This window comes from Hyperolius riggenbachi, chromosome 10 (assembly GCF_040937935.1).
Source record: "Hyperolius riggenbachi isolate aHypRig1 chromosome 10, aHypRig1.pri, whole genome shotgun sequence".
NCBI classification, from domain to species: Eukaryota; Metazoa; Chordata; class Amphibia; order Anura; family Hyperoliidae; genus Hyperolius; species Hyperolius riggenbachi.
In genome coordinates, this window is record NC_090655.1 from 111576515 (window position 1) to 111597653 (window position 21139).

At 42.9% G+C, this 21139-nt stretch overlaps 1 protein-coding gene across 2 annotated transcripts in view; it reads right to left on the bottom strand.

Annotated features, from left to right (window-relative positions):
* The window catches only part of PDCD11 (programmed cell death 11), a 92208-nt gene that overhangs the window by 47869 nt on the left and 23200 nt on the right, over nucleotides 1-21139 (bottom strand). For both annotated transcript variants that reach the window (XM_068257508.1, XM_068257507.1), the window contains exons 7-17: nucleotides 18872-19053; nucleotides 18671-18781; nucleotides 17205-17411; nucleotides 15394-15515; nucleotides 12522-12582; nucleotides 10679-10825; nucleotides 10127-10378; nucleotides 6597-6731; nucleotides 5319-5513; nucleotides 2393-2563; nucleotides 1411-1630 (exon numbers count right to left, since the gene is read on the bottom strand). In XM_068257508.1, coding sequence (XP_068113609.1) covers nucleotides 1411-1630; nucleotides 2393-2563; nucleotides 5319-5513; nucleotides 6597-6731; nucleotides 10127-10378; nucleotides 10679-10825; nucleotides 12522-12582; nucleotides 15394-15515; nucleotides 17205-17411; nucleotides 18671-18781; nucleotides 18872-19053 — 1803 coding nt within the window. The remainder of the gene's footprint in view (nucleotides 1-1410; nucleotides 1631-2392; nucleotides 2564-5318; nucleotides 5514-6596; nucleotides 6732-10126; nucleotides 10379-10678; nucleotides 10826-12521; nucleotides 12583-15393; nucleotides 15516-17204; nucleotides 17412-18670; nucleotides 18782-18871; nucleotides 19054-21139) is intronic.

The window sequence follows — 21139 nt, forward strand, 5'->3', positions numbered from 1 at the left end:
GGTCCGCCGGACCCTCCCACTGGGCGGTCTTTAGCCGACAGTATGCGCGTGTGTACGCGCTCTCGGCGAACTGATAAGGCTGTTTCTGAACGATCCTGATAACTGGAGGTAGCAAAACAATCAAGAGCAGTGGAGTCGGTACAAAAATCATCCGACTCCTCAGTTTATGAAACCACTGACTCAGACTCCAACTCCAGGTACCCAAAACTGCTCTGACTCCTCAGCCCTGATACAATCGCCCCACTGATTGTTTCATATACACATTCCAAACGGGGAAGTGGTTTATACATTATGTGCACAACCTGAATATAAAGAGATATAGGGGTTTTCAGGGAAGGTATGTAGGTAGAAAAAACTAAGTTTTATAAAAGTAATACCTTTTAAAGTGAACCAGAGATGAAGCACCCTCATGTATTTTACCATATATATCAGTGGGAACATTAGAGAAAACACCTACCCTGCTCTCTGTCTCATCCTTCACTGCTCAGACTGCTGTTATCAGCCCTGATAGGGCATTCAGTCTGGCTTTGCTGAGGAATCATTATAGCCAAGTCTGTCTTCTCTGATGTCTTTTCAAGCCCAGGCCTGCCCCCTCCTGGTTCTGCTTTCCTGTTCTGTATATTTGCAGCATCACAGAGAGCTGTGATGAGATCGGAGGCGCTGCTAATGTAAGGGTATAGTGAAAAACTTTTTTTCTCATCTATATTTGTTAGAAGAGGTTTTTAATTTTGCACAAAGCCCACTAAATAATTTGCTTTTCTGATGAACTGTGTTTCGCATGGAGTTTTAGTAAAAAAAATACCCCACAAAAACCGGCACACCAAAAGCGACGAAAATACCATGTATAGTATTTATTTTGTAAGATCTATTGGGGGGGGGGGGGGGGGGGGTTATTTTTTGCCAAAGCGTTCATCTCTGGTTTCCTTTAAGGGGAAGTGAAAAGTTTGTTTATATTCTAGTCACAGTTCTGCAAATGTACTGCTGGGGGCTGGGGTGCCTTAATGTAATTAATATAATTGTGGAAAGTGTGTCAAGTAGCTGCAAACCAGAGATATGTATGTCTTTGTATTCTTCATACGATTGTTGGTATTGTCCATGCCCAAGAGCAAAACTACATATCGAAAAACATATACAATATACAATATATATATATATATATATATATATATATATATATATATATATATATATATATATATATACATATATATATATATATATATACACACACACACACACACTTACATACATACACAATGACAAATGCAACTAATGGAGACTAACATGAACATCATGTCTTTATAGAGGACATCATCTTTCCCAGTCTATTCTAACTTATTAAAGAAAAAAATGTTTGGGCAACATCCCACTTTACTAAAGGTGGCCCATGCTCTGTAAGAGTAAGCTCACCATTTCTTTTCATTAGGTCCTTAGAGAAGTGCAGCTCACTGAAGCACTGGCTGATGCGGGCGACGCTCTCGGCTGCGCAGTTGTCGGGGGCACACTCAGACATCTTTAGAGTCACCAAGAAGCGCTTCTTCTGCTCATCGATGTTTGTTACCTTGGCAACCACTGTCTGTCCTACAGCAAAATGGTCACTGATTTGAGTGACAAACTTATCACTGAGGTCCTGTAAAAAATAAAAATGAATATTATAGGATTTTCATATTTATAATGAACTGCTTGAGTCTTCTGGCTCAGTTACTACTTTTCCTAAATAGATACTGGCAGTACTAATTACCACGAGGAGTGCTGCTCTTAGGGCCTATTTCCACTACACGCGGATTCTGGATGTAGAAAACTGACTCCAATGAATGCCTATGGGAAATCTGCATCAGAAAAATCGTGTGGAAACAGGCCCATAGACATTCATTGGAGTCAGTTTTTCTGCATCCAGAATCTGCATGTAGTGGAAACAGGCCCTTAGGGTCAAGGGGTTAATGGCTGAAGTTGGGGACCAGGTGGGCTTATTGACTGCAATACTTTGTGCAGTGCAGCTGTTAACTTCTCCTTGTCCTGAAGTGTAGCCAGTAACCCTTATTGGTCCTCACCTGCAGCCATTAACTTGTCTGGCCCGACTTATATTTGAGTCTTAAAATAAATCCCATTTGATAATATGTTGTACGCTTCAAAAGTTCAATAAAAAAAATTTCAATGAAAAAAAAATATCCCAGTTTAAGAAGGTCAAATTTTTGTGTAGACTTTTACATTATGTCGACTTATATCTGAGTATATATGGTATATTGTCAACGACTCCTATATTTTTCCAAATACCTGTATTGTCATGTATACCAATGTCTGTGTATTATTTTCTCCTGTTTATCCTATTGTACAGCACCACAGAAATGTATGGTGCTATATAAATCAGTAATAATAATAAATAGTGACTTACTGATTTGGGGGCCAGTCCAACCAGGCCATACAAGAACTCCACAAAGACTCCATACGGCATGATATTCTTAATGTATCCAGTGAGCAACATTCCAACCTGAACTTCAGAGAAGTGTTTTGCATAAGACTCCTTCTCCATAGAAGAGATAAAGGCAGGTTTCCTGGTCAATATCTGCACCGGATAGTGAAGGACTAAACCATCATCAATTTTTTTTTCCAAAACTGCTATAAAGTGACCCTGTCAGAGACGCGCAATCTAAGCCAAGCATGTCATGAGAAAAAAAATACAAAATCAGGTCACTCAAGAAAAACTGCATGTTAAAATTATGATTTGTTCCACAGAAAGAAAACTGATGAAGTGTAATTGAGATAAAACAATAAATAATGATACTTTTTACAGCAGTCTTCACACAAGTGCTGTATACAGTATTCATATGACCTACAAAAAAGAGATAATATGCATGGATGCATAAATAGATTCATGGACAGGCAAGTAGACATTAGTATTCATTTTTTTATAGAGCTTTGAAGTGAGTTAAAGGACCACTATTGCGAAAAATTTTAAAATGTAAAATACATGTGTACACATTTTTATAAAAAGTACATTTCTCTCAGGATAAAGAGCTCTATCACGCTATTACTTTTCTTCTATGTTGCCGGCACGTGCGGCTAGTGATGGTCAAATTTAGGGAAACTCATAATAAGTTTGGTCAGGTGATAGATTTGCAAGTCTCTGATTTGCTGGCAATGGTCATGTGCTAAAGCAGGATGTGATCACAGTAAATCAGAGCTTTTCAAATCTCATCATCTGATCAAACAAATCACACGCTTCTCCATGAGTTCTCCTAGACATACCATCACTACTTGCAGAAGGTAGTACAGATCTGACAGGCTTTGGACTAGTCCATCTCCTCATGGCTGGGGGGGGGGGGGGGGGGTTGGAGGGAGTCAGATTTATTTCTGATAACTGTGAAAGCAATATAGGAAAAAAATATTTATAGTGCATTTTACTTTCAGAGAAATAGATTTTGTATAAGTATGTGTACACATGTATTTTACTAGGGCTGTGGAGTCAGAGCAATTTTAGGTACCTGGCGTCGGTGGTTTAAAGAGAACCCGAGGTGGGAATCTTAGAGTTAAATCTATACACAGAGGCTGGGTCTGGCTATAGTGCCTAGCCTCTGTTGCTAGTTCAATATCCCCTAAATCCCCCCTGTGCTCTGCACGAGCCCATAAATTACAGCCGCGCTGTCTGGCTCTGTTTACTTTTCTAGTGTCACTCACGCTGCTCCCCCCCCCCCCGCCTCCTGCAGAGCGCAGTTCCCTGCCCGAGTCCCTTCTCTCTAATCAGCGGCGAGGGAAGAGACATGGGCGGGGATCGGCGCTCTGCAGGAGGCGGGGGAGCGGCATGAGTGGCACTAGAATGGTAAACAGAGCCCGCTGCGACACGCTCAGTGTCGCCAGCGCGGCTGTAATATATGGGCTAGTGCAGAGAGCAGGGGGGATTTAGGGAATATTCAACTAGCAACAGAGGCTGGGCACTATAGCCAGACCCAGCCTCTGTGTATAGATTTAACTCTAAGATCCCCACCTCGGGTTCTCTTTAATAAAACTGAGCCGTCGGATGATTTTTGTACCAACTCCACAGCCCTGTATTTTACAATCTTTAGCTATAGTGGTCCTTTAAACCTCTGATCATCCCCATTGTCAGTGAAGCTACCCACCACAGAGGCTTAAAGGAAACTAGAGCTGGTGTGCATAAAATGTTGTATACATACCTGGTGCTTCCTCCAGCCCCATACGCACGGATCGCTCCCACGCCGCCGCCCTCCGCCTTCCCGCAGCTCCGATACCGGGTCCCCTCAGTCAGGCCAGTCTACGCAGGAGAAGTGCGCCCTCTATGCATCTCTCCAGCGGCTGCTGTGCAGTGCACTTCAGTTACATCAGACTGGCTCCAGCTGCGGGGACCCGGTATCAGAGCTGCGGGAAGGCTTAGAGCGGAGGCGTGGGAGCGATCCGTGCGTATGGGGCTGGAGGAAGCACCAGGTATGTATAGAACATTTTATGTATACCAGCTCTGGTACACATTAAGGGTTAAAAAAACAATACAAAAAAAAACACACATCGGCCAGCGCAGCTATTGGCATTTTTACATCAGCCGTCATCTCTGGATCTGCTGATCATTCTTGACAGTTGTCACAAGAGATTACCACTGATTACAGAATTTCTTCACCACAGCATTTAAATCATCCAGGCCTTTGACACAGCAAAGTACCATGATGAAAATATGGCTGCCACCATCTACTGCTTCCTACTCTGTTGTGGGGTGATTTCAAAACAAAATGGTGTGTGCGATTGTCCTGCGGCGGGCTCCCTTGTCACCATGTGTGAAACAAGACTAAGGGACACCTCTACTCGTACAGGAATTTCACCAAAGACAATAGCAATTAATCAACGTAGGCAAGGAAACATAAGCAGACCTGAACTCAGAACTTCCTCTCTGTTCTAAAAGATACGCAACAAGATATTAATCTTTAAAAAAACAACAACACACATTTCTTTGTTACAGCTGATTCCAATTCTGCAATAAATCTGCAGTGTGGCTACTTCTAGCTTCTATGGAAACAGACATAGGGTTAACATCCTGTGTTTACAAATTAGCAGCTCTGCCATGGCAAAGGAGATTCCTGAGATGACACAGCTAAAGAGATCAAATTACAGTGGTGAGTTCGGGTCAACTTTAAGCATGTTTATGCAGCTTAAAAGCAGATAATGGTTAATAGCTCCAGGACAGATCTGCTAGGTACATTCTTCAGAGAATCTTATTGGTCTTATACCAAACAATGCAAATCAACAAAGGCTTTGATTGGTAATCAGCCTCAGCCTGTTTTTTAAATTAGTATGTAGCGAGTTCTCAGAAAGGATACAGTTTTCCCCTTGAAGCTGTTCAGACACATGGCTCCAGTTAACACGTCACCTTCCTCAAGGCTGCGGAAGAGGAGCTCACAGTTTGTCACATGATCAGATAGGTGAAACTTGGGAAGTACTGCAGGTTTCTCTTGAGGCAGAATTAATGCATCCAGCTCTGTATCAGTCTTGCTTACTATTTTCACATCTACAATCTGGTGGAAGAATGAAAAATATAACAAATCATTGTGACTCGCAATGCAAAAGAAATAAGACTGCCAAAAATTGAAAGACCACTTTGTCAGGTGATTGTTACTGATGCACTGCAGCAGAATGGAGAGGCTTTCCACTATACAACTGTTTGGTTTGGCAGAGATTGTCACTACCTCCCTTGGAGCAGGATCCATGGTAGTTAATTTCAGCAGTATTTCAGCTACACCTTAACCCATTTCTTGCAATGAATTTACAGGGGATAAGCTGGGGCGATGTTCAAGCCACTAAGGATATTTGCACACTGACTCCGGGAGCAATGGATTCTTTCATTCTGTCACACATTTCATTGAAGGAGTATCTAACAGCAGGATCTTTAACCACTCAGCCAATCAGCACTAATGTTATCCCTACTTATTACACCTAAATTAAATATATTTTTTTTTTTTCAAGACTAATTAGGCTTTCATTGTATGGCTTTTTTCCCCCTCAAACAATTTTGCTTTCTATGCATTTTAATAGAAAAAAAAACACATTATTTCTAAGTATTACCAATTGCAGTTTAAAAAAAAGCGCTATTGTAGATAAAAAAAAAATTGTTTGGCTATTTCTACAGTTAATCACAAAACTTAAACTAAGTTCCTGTCACAATTTATGATCAAGATATTGGATTCTGAAATAATGCTACCGTGTGTATTTTTCACTACGAACTGAGAAAAAAAAAGTATTTTTAATGGTAAAAATCAATCTTATTGGCTCAGGGAATATATTTCCCTTTCACCAATTAGTGCTGCATCAGATAGTGCCAGAGGTTTTGCTCAGGAGCATGCCCAATGGTGCACAGCTGTGCTTCTGCTACAAGACGTATATCTACGTTCTTGCGGCTTAGATCAAGTCACAGAGGACGTAAATATACTGAAGTCATGGAAAAAGTGGTTAAAGAATTTTGAAGTAACTCAATGAAGAGGTGTAGTGAGTAAAGATACCTTTTTTCACTTACGGGAGACTGACACATCACAGAAACTAGATAGGAAAATCCAACCATCACTTGTCCATAAACCAATCCACACATTACTTATTCAGCATACCTTTCCAGTTTCCTGTAAAGTCTTTTTCCTTGGTTTGCCCTTCTGGGTCTCTTCATTTTCATCTTCAAATATATTGAAGGATAGCAACAAGCTCTCCTTGCCTGTGTTACATTCCAGCACTTTTACCTTAACCACCTACATGGGTAAAGATGCACATTAATAAAGCATCCTAACCTTAGGATTATACTCATGTAGTTGACATACAAAGCTATGAGTGGCTGGACAGTGTAATGGTTAAAGAGGAACTGCAGTGAAAATAACTGACAAACATGCTTAATTTTTACAATAATTACTTATAAATGATTTAGTCTATGTTAGCCTGTTGTAAAAACCTTCCTCTTCCAGTTTCATTCTAAAAATTGTATCATATGGTGACATATTTACTGCTTGGTAAGTGATGTTTGCGGAAGGAGATAATGCATTTTTGGCAGTTGGAAACAGCTGACATTTCCCACAATGCAATAAGGCTCCCACAGTGTGATGTCAGTACGTAGGTGCTGACATCACACTGTGGGAGGAGATTTACTATTATTAATATAGCGCCCACATCTTCCACAGCACTTTACAGAATATATTTTTCTTGTCACTTAAAGAGACTCTGAAGCGAGAATAAATCTCGCTTCAGAACTCATAGTTAGCAGGGGCATGCGTGCCCTTGCTAAAACGCCGCTATCCCGCGGCTAAACGAGGGTCCCTTACCCCCCGAAATCCCATCCGTGCAGCCGGGGATCCCTTCCTGATTGAGGCAGGGCTACCCGCCGCAGCCCTGCCCCACGCGCATCTGTCAGCGCGTATCTCCGCCTCTCCCCCGCCCCTCTCAGTCTTCCTTCACTGAGAGGGGCGGGGGAGAGGCGGCGATGTGCTGCTGATAGACGCTACTGGAGACAGGGCTGCAGCCATTAGCCCTGCCTCTAGGAGCAGCAAAATCTACGACCAATTTGGTCGCTTCAGTGTCTCTTTAACTGTCCCTCAGAGGGGCTCACAATCTACTCCCGAGTATAGTTATATGTCTACGCATGTATCATGAAGTGTAGCGTATGTATCATAGTCTAGGGACAATTTATAGGGGAGCAAATTAACTTATCTGTATGTTTTTAGGATGTGGGAGGAAACAGGAGTGCATGGAGAAGGGGAAAACATACAAACTCCATACAGATAGTGCCCTGTTATACTAATACCCCATTGCCTGATGAAGCAGGGTCATACCTGTGAATCGTGTTGCAAAGAACCTTGGCATGTGTGTCCACCTGGAGGAGGCAAGTCCACCACTGCCTCCCCATGTTTTAAAAGTTTTATATATTTTCATTCTTTTGGCCCCTCTGCTCACCTTCTAATATATCTATATCTGATCTATACACTAACATCAATATAAGGCCTGGGACACACTAGAGATTGCAAAATGCAATCACTAGCGCTTTGTGTAAGCACTTTTTGGGCTCAAACCATTGCAGCTGCGTTTTCCGGTGATTAAGCTAACTCATATACTATGTTTATGATTACAAACGCTCACAAAATGCTGCATGCCGTGCGATTGTGATTTCCAAAATCGCTATCGGTCTAGGGCGCTCCCTATTGGCTGCTGCTCTGGAAATTGGAGTATGCCACAAGAAAAGCACAATATCGATGTTATTTGTCTTGCCATGACTCTCCAGTGTCTTGATCAATATTTTTACATAATATAGAATCCTCTATAATAAAATCCAAGTGTCTCTGCGTCCCATGTCCCTGTGTGTGTATTTTGTTGTACTGTGCATGTGCAGGGAGGGACTCAGACACTGAAGTGGAGAAAGGAGCGGGCGTGTGTGCGATTGCACACGCGTGGCGGACGTGCGGGTCCGCGCATGCACGTGGCATGCAGTAACAGACCTTAAACGGGCTAAGGTCACTAGTACAAGTATAAGGAACCTGCCTAGTTATGATTTTGTTCCGCCGAGAACCCGGCCCGGCTCTCGGCGCTTGTTTTCCGCACATGTAAAAAATGGTCAGCTGACAGCTGCTGATACAGCTGACACCTAGGTACACGTTGGCTGTATGATTGGATGTGCGGGTGTGGCCGGCCACTGATTGGATGTAGAATTGTATTTGAACTTGCAGAGTGCTCCTAGTCATCGCCTGTGATAAACATAGCTTTGGCTAGTTGCTGGGTGCGCATTCAATTGTTACTGATACGCTGGATATGGACCTAGACTTGTATCGGACTATCCCAGGAAATCCTTGTGTGCTGCCTGTTTACTGGATACTCTTTTCTTGCTGCCTGGACCGACCCTTGCCTGTTTACTGGATACTCTTGTCTGCCGCCTGGACCGACCATTGTCTGTTTACTGGATACATCTTGCATGCTACCTGGACTGGACGATAAGTATACTTATACTAATCCCTATCAGTACTTGAACAACTTTGCATGCAGTTTCATATGTACTACTGGTAGATCACATACTGCCTGGAGCATCCATTGTTGTGTCATACCTGGATTACCTATTCCCTGAAATTTTGCATGTGGACTTGCTTGATCCCTCCTCTTATATCTGGAAATCTGCACTTGTCATCTCTGGTACTACTAACAAACGACGCTGACAGCCTCATCCCTCTGAATCAAGGTAATAACTCTGTCTGATACTGCTAAACTTTGTTACTAGCCTCATTAGGGCTCTAACAGGTTGTTCCTCTCCACTGCAGTCTGTATGCCTTGCATGTTATTGCGGCATGTTATTGTGGCATAAAGACTGATTGGGGACATAACCTGTCCAGCCTTACAATAAGCTTTAAGTTTTGTGTCCGAATCACTATAGGCGTGTCATTCAAAGCTATGGGGATTCAGATGGCTTCTGCAAACATCTGTAGCATAAATCATTTTTTTCCCCGCATGCAATTCGGATCCAGGGGATGCAGCGGTCCCCTCTACACCCTCTGAATTTGGAGTAGGATAGCCTGGCTGCATCTATGGGCCTGACAATTGAAGGAACTAAGCAGCACAAGCTGACAACACTACTGCACATGGCTATGATCACAGATCATACAGAGAATGCATGTGATGAGGCACGGCTCAGTGACAGTGGGCAGCACAATCAGACACATCACCCTCACTCTGGACCTCTCAGGAGTGCATTGGAGAGGCTGCACACATGCCAGATTCTCAACAGATACAGCCCCATGCGGTAAGCCTCACTTAGCTGCGATTCTTTTCCCCATTCAAATGCACTAGCAATGTTCACATGAACCTCCTCCCCTCTCTACTGGAGAAACGGGAAACAATCAAAACCGAGAGACCTTTTGTGTAGCAGGGTATAAACAACAACCCTGTGTGCGGTCATATTGTTATAGTACTTTTGATGCTGAGGCTGCATGTCATGAATGGATTCAGCAGACCAGAGGGGTACAGATCCGGTTTATGGCTTTGCTTGCCTTTAGTGAAAGATTAAAAAACAAAATCTAAGTACTGGAAAAAAGATGTGTATGTCGCTAATAACATACAACTAGCTAACTAAAGCTAATGACGTCAGCATCGTAGCCCAGTTTCAGCACTCTCATACCTGTCCTTTATAGAAGGCCTCTTGTGGTGAGGGGATGAACTGTGAGCTTAATTCTCGGACTGGCGCCAGTCCATGGACATCATTGTAGAACTTAACAATGCATCCATAGTCCTTCACAACCCAGATGAAGCCATGGGTGATCATGCCCGGCTCAGCATCATGGAAACTGCCAATTATTGGTAACTTTGAGTTTATCATGGTTTTCTTTCGGGTCAGGATCAGTTTTCTGGCTGAAGGAAACACGTTTAGAACCTATAAAGCAAAGAACAAAAATAAACACGAAAGCAGTAGAAGTGTTAAAGCAATGGTTAATAAAGCATACTTTTCAGAATTATTGGCAGAAAACATCATTGCACCAGAAAACAAAAAGAAAAACTGGTGCTGAGAAAGCAAATGAAATGGACATGCTTGTAACTAATTTTATTAGAAAAACAACAAAACTGTGTATGCTGGTAAATCTTAACTTCCAATTCCATTTGCCATCCACATCCTCAGCACAGTACCCTCATCCTAGACCTAGCACACATGGTATGAAAAGAAAAGAGCGCTCACCCTGCATTTGATCTTCGCTCCGGGAGTATAGATCTTCTCTGGCTGCTGAAGGGTGATGTCTGCCAGGTGGAGATTCGGAATGAGGCCATTAATCTGTTTGGTGACAGTCACCACTACTCCTTCTGTCTCAATACCCTTCACAGTTCCCTGCACAAGAACATCGTCAATGTTATATCCCCATCATATTGCATAGAGCAGAATGTCTGACAGTAGGCTACAGTCATGCTTGCAGGCCTCCCAGAAAATCCAAATACAAGCAGGAATTAACAAATCAATAAACAAACTAAAATGTACCTGTTCCCATTATACAGCCAGCTACATTCTTACATTTTTCCATTTACAAATAATAACAACAATAAGAATAATAAAAACCTTTCCATTTGTTCAGTTCTAGTTGCTAGCATGACTGGTAAGGTCTTGTAAACAGGAAACAGTGTTATTTTACTACTGAAGCAAAGATATTTTGAACATCACAAGAACAAAGTGATGGCTGATAACCAGGGCACATTGTCTTTTCTGTGTGCTCACACACCAATAATTCAAGGTCTGTACCCCATATTTGAAGTATTTATTAGTTTACAGATTAGGAAAAACCTAAAATGACTTAATAAAAACGAGGGTTATCTATGCAAATAAGCTTGCTGAACATCCAGTTAAAAAAGCCCAATGTCCTGAAGATCAAATGGAGGGGGAAAAAAAACTAATTTGGCTGATAAAAGACTGATGATTGGGTTTTAGTGATGGAAAGTTCAAAGGATCTTTTACTTCTGTTTGTTTTGGAGCTCAACAAAGTAGATTTCACATCAGACTGCCATGGCCACTGTTTACAATGCAGTCTTAAAAGTCCTTAAGAAGTCTTAAAAGTCTTAAGCCTCATTTACACGCGTAGATGAGGCGGCGATCCGGCGGCTCGATTAGCCGCCGGATCGCCTCTTCCGCGTCGCCGCCGGATTCGATAACCGCTCGTCCCCGTGCCGCGCATCTTCCGCTCGATTCCCTGCCATTGTCCCCTTGCAGGGAATGAGCAGGGAATCGGCAGTGGGGAGATCCGTCCTGTCGGATCTTATCAATCGAGCCGCATCAGCGGCTCGATTGATAAGGAACATCGCCGCTGCATCTACACGTGTAGATGCAGCTTTAAAGTCCTTAAACTGAAAACAAAAATATGAGACTATGCTACTGATGTTCGATTTACCAGCTGTAAAATGCATTTAAACACTTTGAACAAATCAAAACAATTATCTCATAGGTTTATTTTCAGTCGAGGTTTACTTTAAGGCTACTTACACACCAGGACATTGCGTTTAGGGGACGTTATAGGGCACCTGACGTGCCCCTAACACAACGCCTGGTGCTCTCTGATGTGGACGTCAGAGTGAGCCGCGTTGTGCAGCTCACTCTGGCGTCCGTGATGCATACTCTTGGACGCATGCGGCATCACGTGGTCCCGCCCCGCCAATCGCCGCACAGAGCGCCCGCTCCAGGAAGTAAACACTGCACGTCACACCGTGCAGTGAATATTTATTAGCCATGTGCCTGGCCGCTCTCCACTCCTCCCCAACACTACTGAGCATGTGCGCACAGTCTAACGCGGCTTAGGCGCGCATAACACACAGCATGCAGCACTCTCAACGGATGTGCTGCGTTACAATGTAACGCAACGTGGGCACTGTGAACAGCCCATTGATTTTTCATTACTGTGCGGTGGGGCTGTGTTACAGGCTGCACTAACGTGCGCCTGTAACGTCTTACTGTGAAAGCAGCCTAAATCTTATTTATAACTAATACCCTCTTTGATATAGTAATAAGGTAGAAAAAAAAAAAAGTACAGTATTTACTTTACCTCCACAATTTGCCCAGCCTGTATATCTTCATATCTCAAGTAAGGAGCTTCAATAACTTTCCTGTAAAAAACAACAAAGCAGATATTATTTATTTATTGTATTTATCAGAGGGGGGGGGGGGGGGGGGACGACACAAAATAAAAAGATGTAATAATAATTATAATTATTATTCTCTAGTTATTTTTTCCTGGGACACTCAATTATACTTTTTTATTGTGTCGTTACCTTCTCATACTCAAAACTCAGTGCAACAGAAGTGACTGCGCTGAGCGTCGTCTTCACCACTCTGACCGCTCAGCTAGATCATTCCTGATCAACTACATAATGGCTGAGTGCTTTTAGGTCCTCGGCACTCCATAGCTACAAAGTTATATTGTGGTCTATGGAGTAGCAGACACATCAAATGCCCCCATGTGCCAAACTGGCCTGCTTCATCCAGTAGTTCTTAGGGCCCGTTTCCACTAGAGCAGTGATGGCTAACCTTGGCACTCCAGCTGTGACAAAACTACAAATCCCATCATGCCCCTGCCTCCCTGAGTTATACTTAGAGCTGTCAGAGTATTGCAACGCCTCATGGGACTTGTAGTTCCACCACAGCTGGAGTGCCAAGGTTACCCATCACTGCACTAGAGTGTTTCCTGCATGGAGATTCGCATAGACAATACAAGTGAATGGAACTGTTCCCACTTTTCTGAGTGTTTTTTTGTGCAGAAAAAATCTGCATGGCAGAGCCATCAGATTCGCATACAAATGTATTTAATAGGAAATTCACATGCGTTTTTGTATGCAAATTATACCGCAAATTTGCGGGCGTTTTCACATAAAATTAATGTAAAAGCATACAGGCACTGACATGGTTAAATTTGCACACTCATTAACATATGCAAAAATGCCCGCAGTTTCGCAGTAAAATTCGTGGTAGAAGTCGCATCCGCGTGCGAATTCGTTTTTGTGTATTTCCGCGACTAATTCGCACCGCACAAGTGGAAACAGGCCCTTACAGGTTTCTACAGCCCATTCAATAGCACACTTATGAGATGCACATTGCCAAACAGACAGTATCTGAAGCTAAAAGCCTAATAAATATATTCTGGTTAAAAGATACCGTATTTTTCTGAATATAAGACGCACTTTTTCTCCCCCAAATTTTGGAGAGAAAATTGGGTGCGTCTTATATTCTAAAGATACCAAAAAATCAATGCAGAGTGCGCAGGGAAGCTGAACCGCTGCTATACATCACCTGATCCTGCAGCCGCGATCCTCCCCCTGGCTGTCGGCGATCCTCTTCAGCATCCTTTCATCCTGGGTCCCGCAGCGTGTTCCTCTTCAGTGGCAGCGGTAGGCAGGGACACCGGCCGCCTACCGCTGTGCAGAGCCGCCGGGCCATCTCCATAAACACTGCCGGGGTCCGCTGGGCCATCTGCATAACCGTCGCTGGAGTCCGCTGGGTCATATGCAATAGCCGCTGAAGTTCGCTGGGTCGCCACCTCCATACACGCAGTTCTCTGCACTAGCCGCGCATGTGCGCCAGGGGTCATGCACGACGTCATGCATGACCCCTGGCGCACGTGCGCAGAGTGTATGGAGGCGGCGACCCAGCGAACTTCAGCGGCTATTGCAGATGACCCAGCGGACTCCAGCAACGATTATGCAGATGGCCCAGCGGACCCCAGCAGTGTTTATGGAGATGGCCCGGCGGCTCTGCACAGCGGTAGGCGGCCGGTGTCCCTGCCTACCGCTGCCACTGAAGAGGAACACGCTGCAGGACCCAGGATGAAAGGAGGATTCTGAAGAGGATCGCCGACAGCCGGGGGGAGGATAGCGGCTGCAGGATCAGGTAATGTATGAAAGTGTATTGTAGTGTATTATAGTGTAGTTAATTGGAGTGTATTTTAGTGTAGTGCAGTTAATTGGAGTGTAGTTTAGTGTAGTTAATTGTAGTTTAGTGCAGTGTAGTTTAGTGCAGTGTAGTTTAGTTTAAGTGTAGTGTAGTGTATTGCTGTATAGTGTATTGTAGTGTAACTGGTGGGGAAATAGGGCATAGTGTAGTGTAACTGAGCAGTGTAGTGTAGATAGAGTAGCTTAGAAAAAATTTTGGGGGGATAAATGTCCATAAGACGCCCCTGCAGTATAGACGCACATAGGTTTAGTTTTCTTTTTTTTCCCCTGATTTTTGCCCTCTAAACCTAGGTGCGTCTTATATGCCGGAGCGTCTTATATTCCGAAAAATACGGGTACTTAACCAAAGCACTTGTAAAGAGTCTGTTCATCATCACTGATATTTCTGATGCAGCCTGTATACATTAACTCAGAGCTGCTTCATATCTTTCTGTTACCTTAAAAGTGAATACCTCTCTTTAAATGGTACCCACATGCCACTGACTTCGCAATGGCGGTCTTTACTTTCTTGATATATTTTTTTTCATATTATCAGTTGTAGAGAATAAAGGAGAACCACTGAGATTATTACTACTGCAAAAGAATTAAGATGAACATCCGAATGCTCCCGACTGCCGACGTTCAGCACTCACAGAGTGAGCGGACAGGGTCAGGAGGAGTTCACTGGCCTTGTGCGTCACCTTGTGCTTCATGTGACTCTGCCGCTTCCTCCTTCCAATCACCAGATGAAAGCAAACCTGCTGGGAGATCCAGAATTTCTACGGTTTTGCCCTTCCCATAGACTACTTCAGTAGTACTATTCATAAGGGAATGCGTATACATTACATACGAGTTAGGTAAAGCTAGAGGGGCGTTCCATTCCCACACTATGCAAGCAGGAATCGGGGTCACACAGCAGAAGGCACTTGTACAATAATCTGCAGGCAAGAATGTCAGAACATGACAAGCTATGAATAATGTGAAATGGCTTACTCCTTAAAAGAAAGGAAAAGTGTTTCGTCCATGGGGCTGAACGCCATCACCCGCCCGGTGTGCACCGTCTCCTCCTTGAACTTACTCACATCACTGGGCTCACCAGAGATTAAATTATATTTCTGAAAGATGAAAGAAAAATCCTAAATTTTGTTAATCATATCACATGACACTCTGCTGCCTTTACAGCATGCCTGTCATGGGACAAGCAATATTTCTGATGGTTTTAAAGAAAGATTAAAATATATATATATATATATATATATATATATATATATATATATATATATATATATATATATATATATATATATATATATATATAGATATATTTGTAATATTATACAGAAAGTAGACCAGCACATAACATATGCACAGTAGTAACGTTTAGATTCATTTTTAAAGAGTAACTTCAGTAAAAAATAGTTGCTAATGTAGCATGAACTAATTCCCGCAGGGCGATTGCTTTGCGGTTTTGGTTTTTGACCCTGCATATTTAGGCATGCGAAAGCAAATGCATATTTGCATGAGCAATGTCTCGTGATTAGCCAATAGGCCAAATTTGCAAAGCCAGATTTGTCAGGTTCACTTGGTTGATGCACACATTTTCTCTCTGGTGTAATTAGTTCAGTAAAAAATACATCATGAAAAAAAAAGTGCTTAATTATTACAATAATTATGTATAAATGATTTATTCTGCGTTTGCCTATTGTAAACTCTTTTCTCTCCCTGATTTACATTCTGACATTTATCACATGGCGACATCTTTACTGCTGGCAGGTGACGTCTGTGGAAAGAGATGATGCATTTTTGGCAGTTGGAAACAGCTGTTATTTCCTGCAATGCAACAAGCCTCCAACAGTGTGATGTCAGCACCCTGGTGCTGACATCACACTGTGGGAGGGGTTTCAACATAATATAAGCCATACAGAGCCCCGATGATCCATTTGAGAAAAGGAAAAGATATCTCATGGGAAAGGGGGTATCAGCTACTGATTGGGATGAACTTGAATTCTCGGTTGCGTTTTTTCTTTAAATTTTACTAATAATCTTCCACCTTAATCCACCTATGTTTAGTCTTATAAAGAGAACCCGAGGTGGGTTCTAAGAATGATATCAGCACATAGAGGCTGGGTCTGCCTATACTGCCCAGCCTCTGTTGCTATACCAATCCCCCCTAAGCTCCCCCTGCGCTCTGCTATGCCCCCATAAATCAAACGCTGAGCTGTCGACACACAGCGTGTCGCAGCCGGCTGTTTACCTCTTTAAGTGTCAGTCTAGGCTGCTCCCCCGCCTCCTCCATAGCTCCAGTCCCCGCCCCTTCCCTCCAATCAGCGGGGAGGGAAGGGACACGGGCGGGGATCGGAGCTATGGAGGAGGCGGGGGAGCAGCCGAGACTGACACTTAGAAGTAAACAGTCGGCTGCGAAAAAACAACGGGCTCGCCAGACGCTCCCACTGGGCAGACATTCTGCAGACAGTAGGACGTCTGTAGTCTGTCGGCAGACTGATAAGAATATTTTTGACAGATCCGCTGAGCGGGTCTGTCAAATACAGTCTTATCATTCTGCAGACAGACTATACACACGTCCTACTGTCGGCAGAACGTCCACCCAGCGGGAGGGTCTCATGGACCCGTTTGTGAAAATATGGCGTGTGTATGCGCCTTTAAACAGAAAATCCGCTGCCAAGAGTAATGCTTATTAAATGACACTACAGAATGTGTGCTCTTTCAGACTCTTCAATAGAGTTTAGTGGGCTTGAATAGCTTACAGAAAAAGGCTAAAATAAACAAGCTCAACCATCACTTACAAATGCAAACCCTGCGGTGCCTTCATCCAGCTCAAATAACGCTCCAACGCTCTTATGCAGCGCTTTCACTTTACAGTTTTCATGCACTGAACCTATCCAATCACTGGAGAGCTGCTTCACCGGGTTCCATGGCTGCAGGAAGGACTTGCGGAAAGTCAGACGTATGGTTTTTGAAGTTCGGTCAATCCACACGATGCAAGCTTTCACCTGCAGGAGAACCACACCAGAGCCATCAGACAACACACTACTCAGTTTTCAACTACCCTACACTATTATGGTTTTTACAAGCTATGACTTTGCTGGACGCAGCTGTTGCCATTATATGTGCAGGAAACCATGGCATTAAATCATCCCTTGTATTAACGCTGTAGTTTCTAACAGTAAGCTATTAGGCAGCATGGTGGAGTAGTGGTTAGCACTCTCGCCTTGCAGCACTGGGTTCCCCGTTCATATCCCAGCCAGGTCACTATCTGCACAGAGTTTGCATATTCTCCCTATGTCTGTCTGTGAGAGTTTCCTCCAGGCATTTCGGTTTCTTCTCACAGCCAAAAAAAAACACACAGATAAATATAATTGGCTTGAGGCACACCTTGTTGGCAAACTTTGGAGAATCCACGCTGGGTGACGGGGCACCTGAGGACAGTGATGGAAGCCTCATAAGGATACAGAGGCTTCCTGCTTTCTTAGGTAAGGATGTAATTTTGTACACCAGCTTCAGCTCGGGTATATTTCCATCACTCAGTGTGTGCAGGTAGCAAAAATGTAAAGTAATGGAACCTCCCCAGAGACAGTGATAAGAAAAAAAAATCTGACCAATTTAGCAATTTAAACATTACCCTTAAAGGGGCACTACAGCGAAAAAATGTAAAATGTAAAATATGTGCAAACATATACAAAGAAGAAGTACATTTTTTCCAGAGTAAAATGAGTCATAAATTACTTTTCTCCTATGTTGCTGTCACTTACAGTAGGCAGTAGAAATCTGACAGAAGTGACAGCTTTTGAACTAGTCCATTTCTTCCTAGGGGATTCTCAGCAAGGCTTTTATTCTTTATAATGATATTCCCTAAAAAGGATTTAAACAATGATGCTGGCCAGCTTCCCTGCTCCCTACATAGTTTTTTGGCAGTTGGACAGAGCAATTGCCATTCACTAAGTGCTTTTGAAAATAAATATATCCCTGAGAATCCCCTATAAAGAGATGGACTAGCCCAAAACCTGTCACTTCTGTCAGATTTCTACTACCTACTGTAAGTGACAGCAACATACGAGAAAAGTAATTTATGGCTCATTTTACTCTGGAAAAAATGTACTTCTTCTTTGTATATGTTTGCACATATTTTAAATTTTAGTTTTTCGCTGGAGTGCCCCTTTAAGTTATAGAGAAAGAATAACAAACCAAAAAGCCAACAAAACCTTTTTCCAGCACAGTACAAAGGAAACAAAAAATCCTCCCACATACTTACCGTTTGATCTTTCTGATATGAATGTGCTTTTGTAGGCTCAAAATGCAAGAAATCCACAATTCCAGTGTAGGATGACGACAAGAAGGACAAAGCAACGTGGTCATCTGCGACCTGTAAGCAGATGAAAGGATGGTCATCTACACTGATGGAAGACATAAGTTACCGGATGTGATAGGACATGGCACATGGACTGGCCCATACCTTTTGAATCTGGCCTTTTACTACCAGGCCAGGTAGTAAATTGTTCAAAGTCCATTTCTGTTCTTCTGTGGCAATGGCTGAGGCCACATCAGATTGCAGTATTGACAGATGCACGATTCTTCCATTATTCTTAACCTCTTCTATCACACAATTTAAATACTGCCCGACTATCAGTGGGAGACCTGCAAAATTAATCTCATATATAATGCTGATCAGCAAAAACTTTAAAAGCACCTTCCTTAAATTTCCTGAAAAGCACCTGCCTAAAATGGATTCGGTCCCCTTTGTACCATCAAACAGCTCTGACTGTATGAGGAATGGACTCCACAAACCTACCGAAGGTGTCCTGTGGTATTTGGCACCAAAACATTAGCAACAGACTTTAAAGAGGAACTGTAGTGAAAATGACATAATGAATGCAATTGCTTATTGTTTACAAGATTATTTTATAGATTTAGTCAGTGTTTACAAATTGTAAAATGTTTTCATCTCCATGATTTACATTCTGAAATGTATTACTGGTGGTGACATGCTGCCAGGTGATCTGTGTAGAATGGTTGTTTCTGATGCTAAGAATACACCATAAGATTGTTTGGCAGATAGATGGTTCGATAGATAATTTTCGACAGGTCCGATCTGATTTTCAACCGTTTTTTCTGATCGATTTCTCACAGAAGTGAATGAAAAACGATCAGAAAATCAATCGGAAAATCGATCCGACCGTAAATCTGCTGAAAAATCTCATTGTGTATTCCCAGCATGAGAGATCTATGCACAGAGGGAGATAATGCTTGCTTGGCAGTTGGAAAAAGCTGTTATTTCCCACAATGCAACAAGGTTCACAGACAGCAAACTGTCAGGACCATGGCCCTGACATCACACTGTGGGTGGGGTTTCACCACAATATCAGCCATACTGATGTCCCTGCTGATCTTTTTAAAGTGTACATTAGATGAAACATATCTCAGCTACCATACTTATCTGGGGCTTCCTTAAGAACCCTTGAGGAAGCTCAGTCCCTTGCTGTCTTCCTGGGAGGCTCCTGTCCCCCGCAATTCGGCCCGAAAAAGCCTGGTCGAGTCGCACATGCATGGCCAGGCGTGCTCCCCAGTCGCACTCCCATCCCAGGGAGCGTTCTGCTCCTTTGACGAAGCGCGTCTCGGCCAGGCTACCGACCGTACTGCGAGGGCCAGTGTTATCATTGAAGTATTATAAGTAGGCCTCAGTTATTTGGACTGAGTTTTAGGTAAAAGGCTTGTTCGCAGAGTATACCTTTAAATGGAGTTTCTCGTGGTGCAAGCAGAAGCACCTCAGTGTCTGCTTGAAGCAGATGATGCAAGCAGATACTGAGAAGATGTTCCTAGTCCAAGGTCTTAGGCCTACACTGTCCCAGACAAATGGACTACGGGAGCAATCAACATAAGCCATATTTACAAAACATAACATTCCTGCAACTGGGACAAAGGGCTCATAGAATATTAATCAAGTAGGTGGGTATTATGACACCACGAGGGGTCTGAGCCAATCGAAAGTTTTGGGGGGACGGCTCAGATGAGGTCACATTTAACTCTTTCTGGTTCGTATAAAACCAACAGCCGATTTACAGAGAGGCACTCTTTTCTGTCCCTGTCACCGCTGGTCTTAATCTTTACATATATATTTATTTATGTCTCGTTAGTTTATCTTATATGCTATATCTTGTATGCTGTATATACTTAGTTTAGACGTAACTTAGTGTAGAAAGAAGGTAACTGACTAACATTCATGAGGAATATTAGTCAAGAACTTGTAACGCAAATGGACTTCAAGAACACTTGCTTTGCTAAGATGTAACGAACTGTACTGTAAATTTGTTGAATGAATAAACTCCTAACTCTGAAGACGCCTGATGCTGTTGCTGTGATGAGAGTCGTGTTTGCAGCTCTTACTAATGAGTTGCTGGTGCTGGAGTAAAAGGTGATTTCTTACAGACAGGAGCCACCCAGGAGGACAGCAAGAGACTAAACGGCTTCATGGGGTCTTAAGGAAGCCCCAGGTAAGATGGCTTTTGTCTCAGGTTTCCTTTAAGAAAAGGTAAACATTTTGTGTGGGAAAGGAGGTCTCGGCTGCTGATTGGTATAAAGTTCCTCTTTAAGTGTTGTAAGGAGGGAGCTCCATGGAATTTTAACAAAATCGGCCAGCACAGATACAAGTATTAGACAAGATCAATTTGGGCTCAACCAAATTAGGATACAAGCAATATCAAAAGAAATCTTAGATAATTCTGAA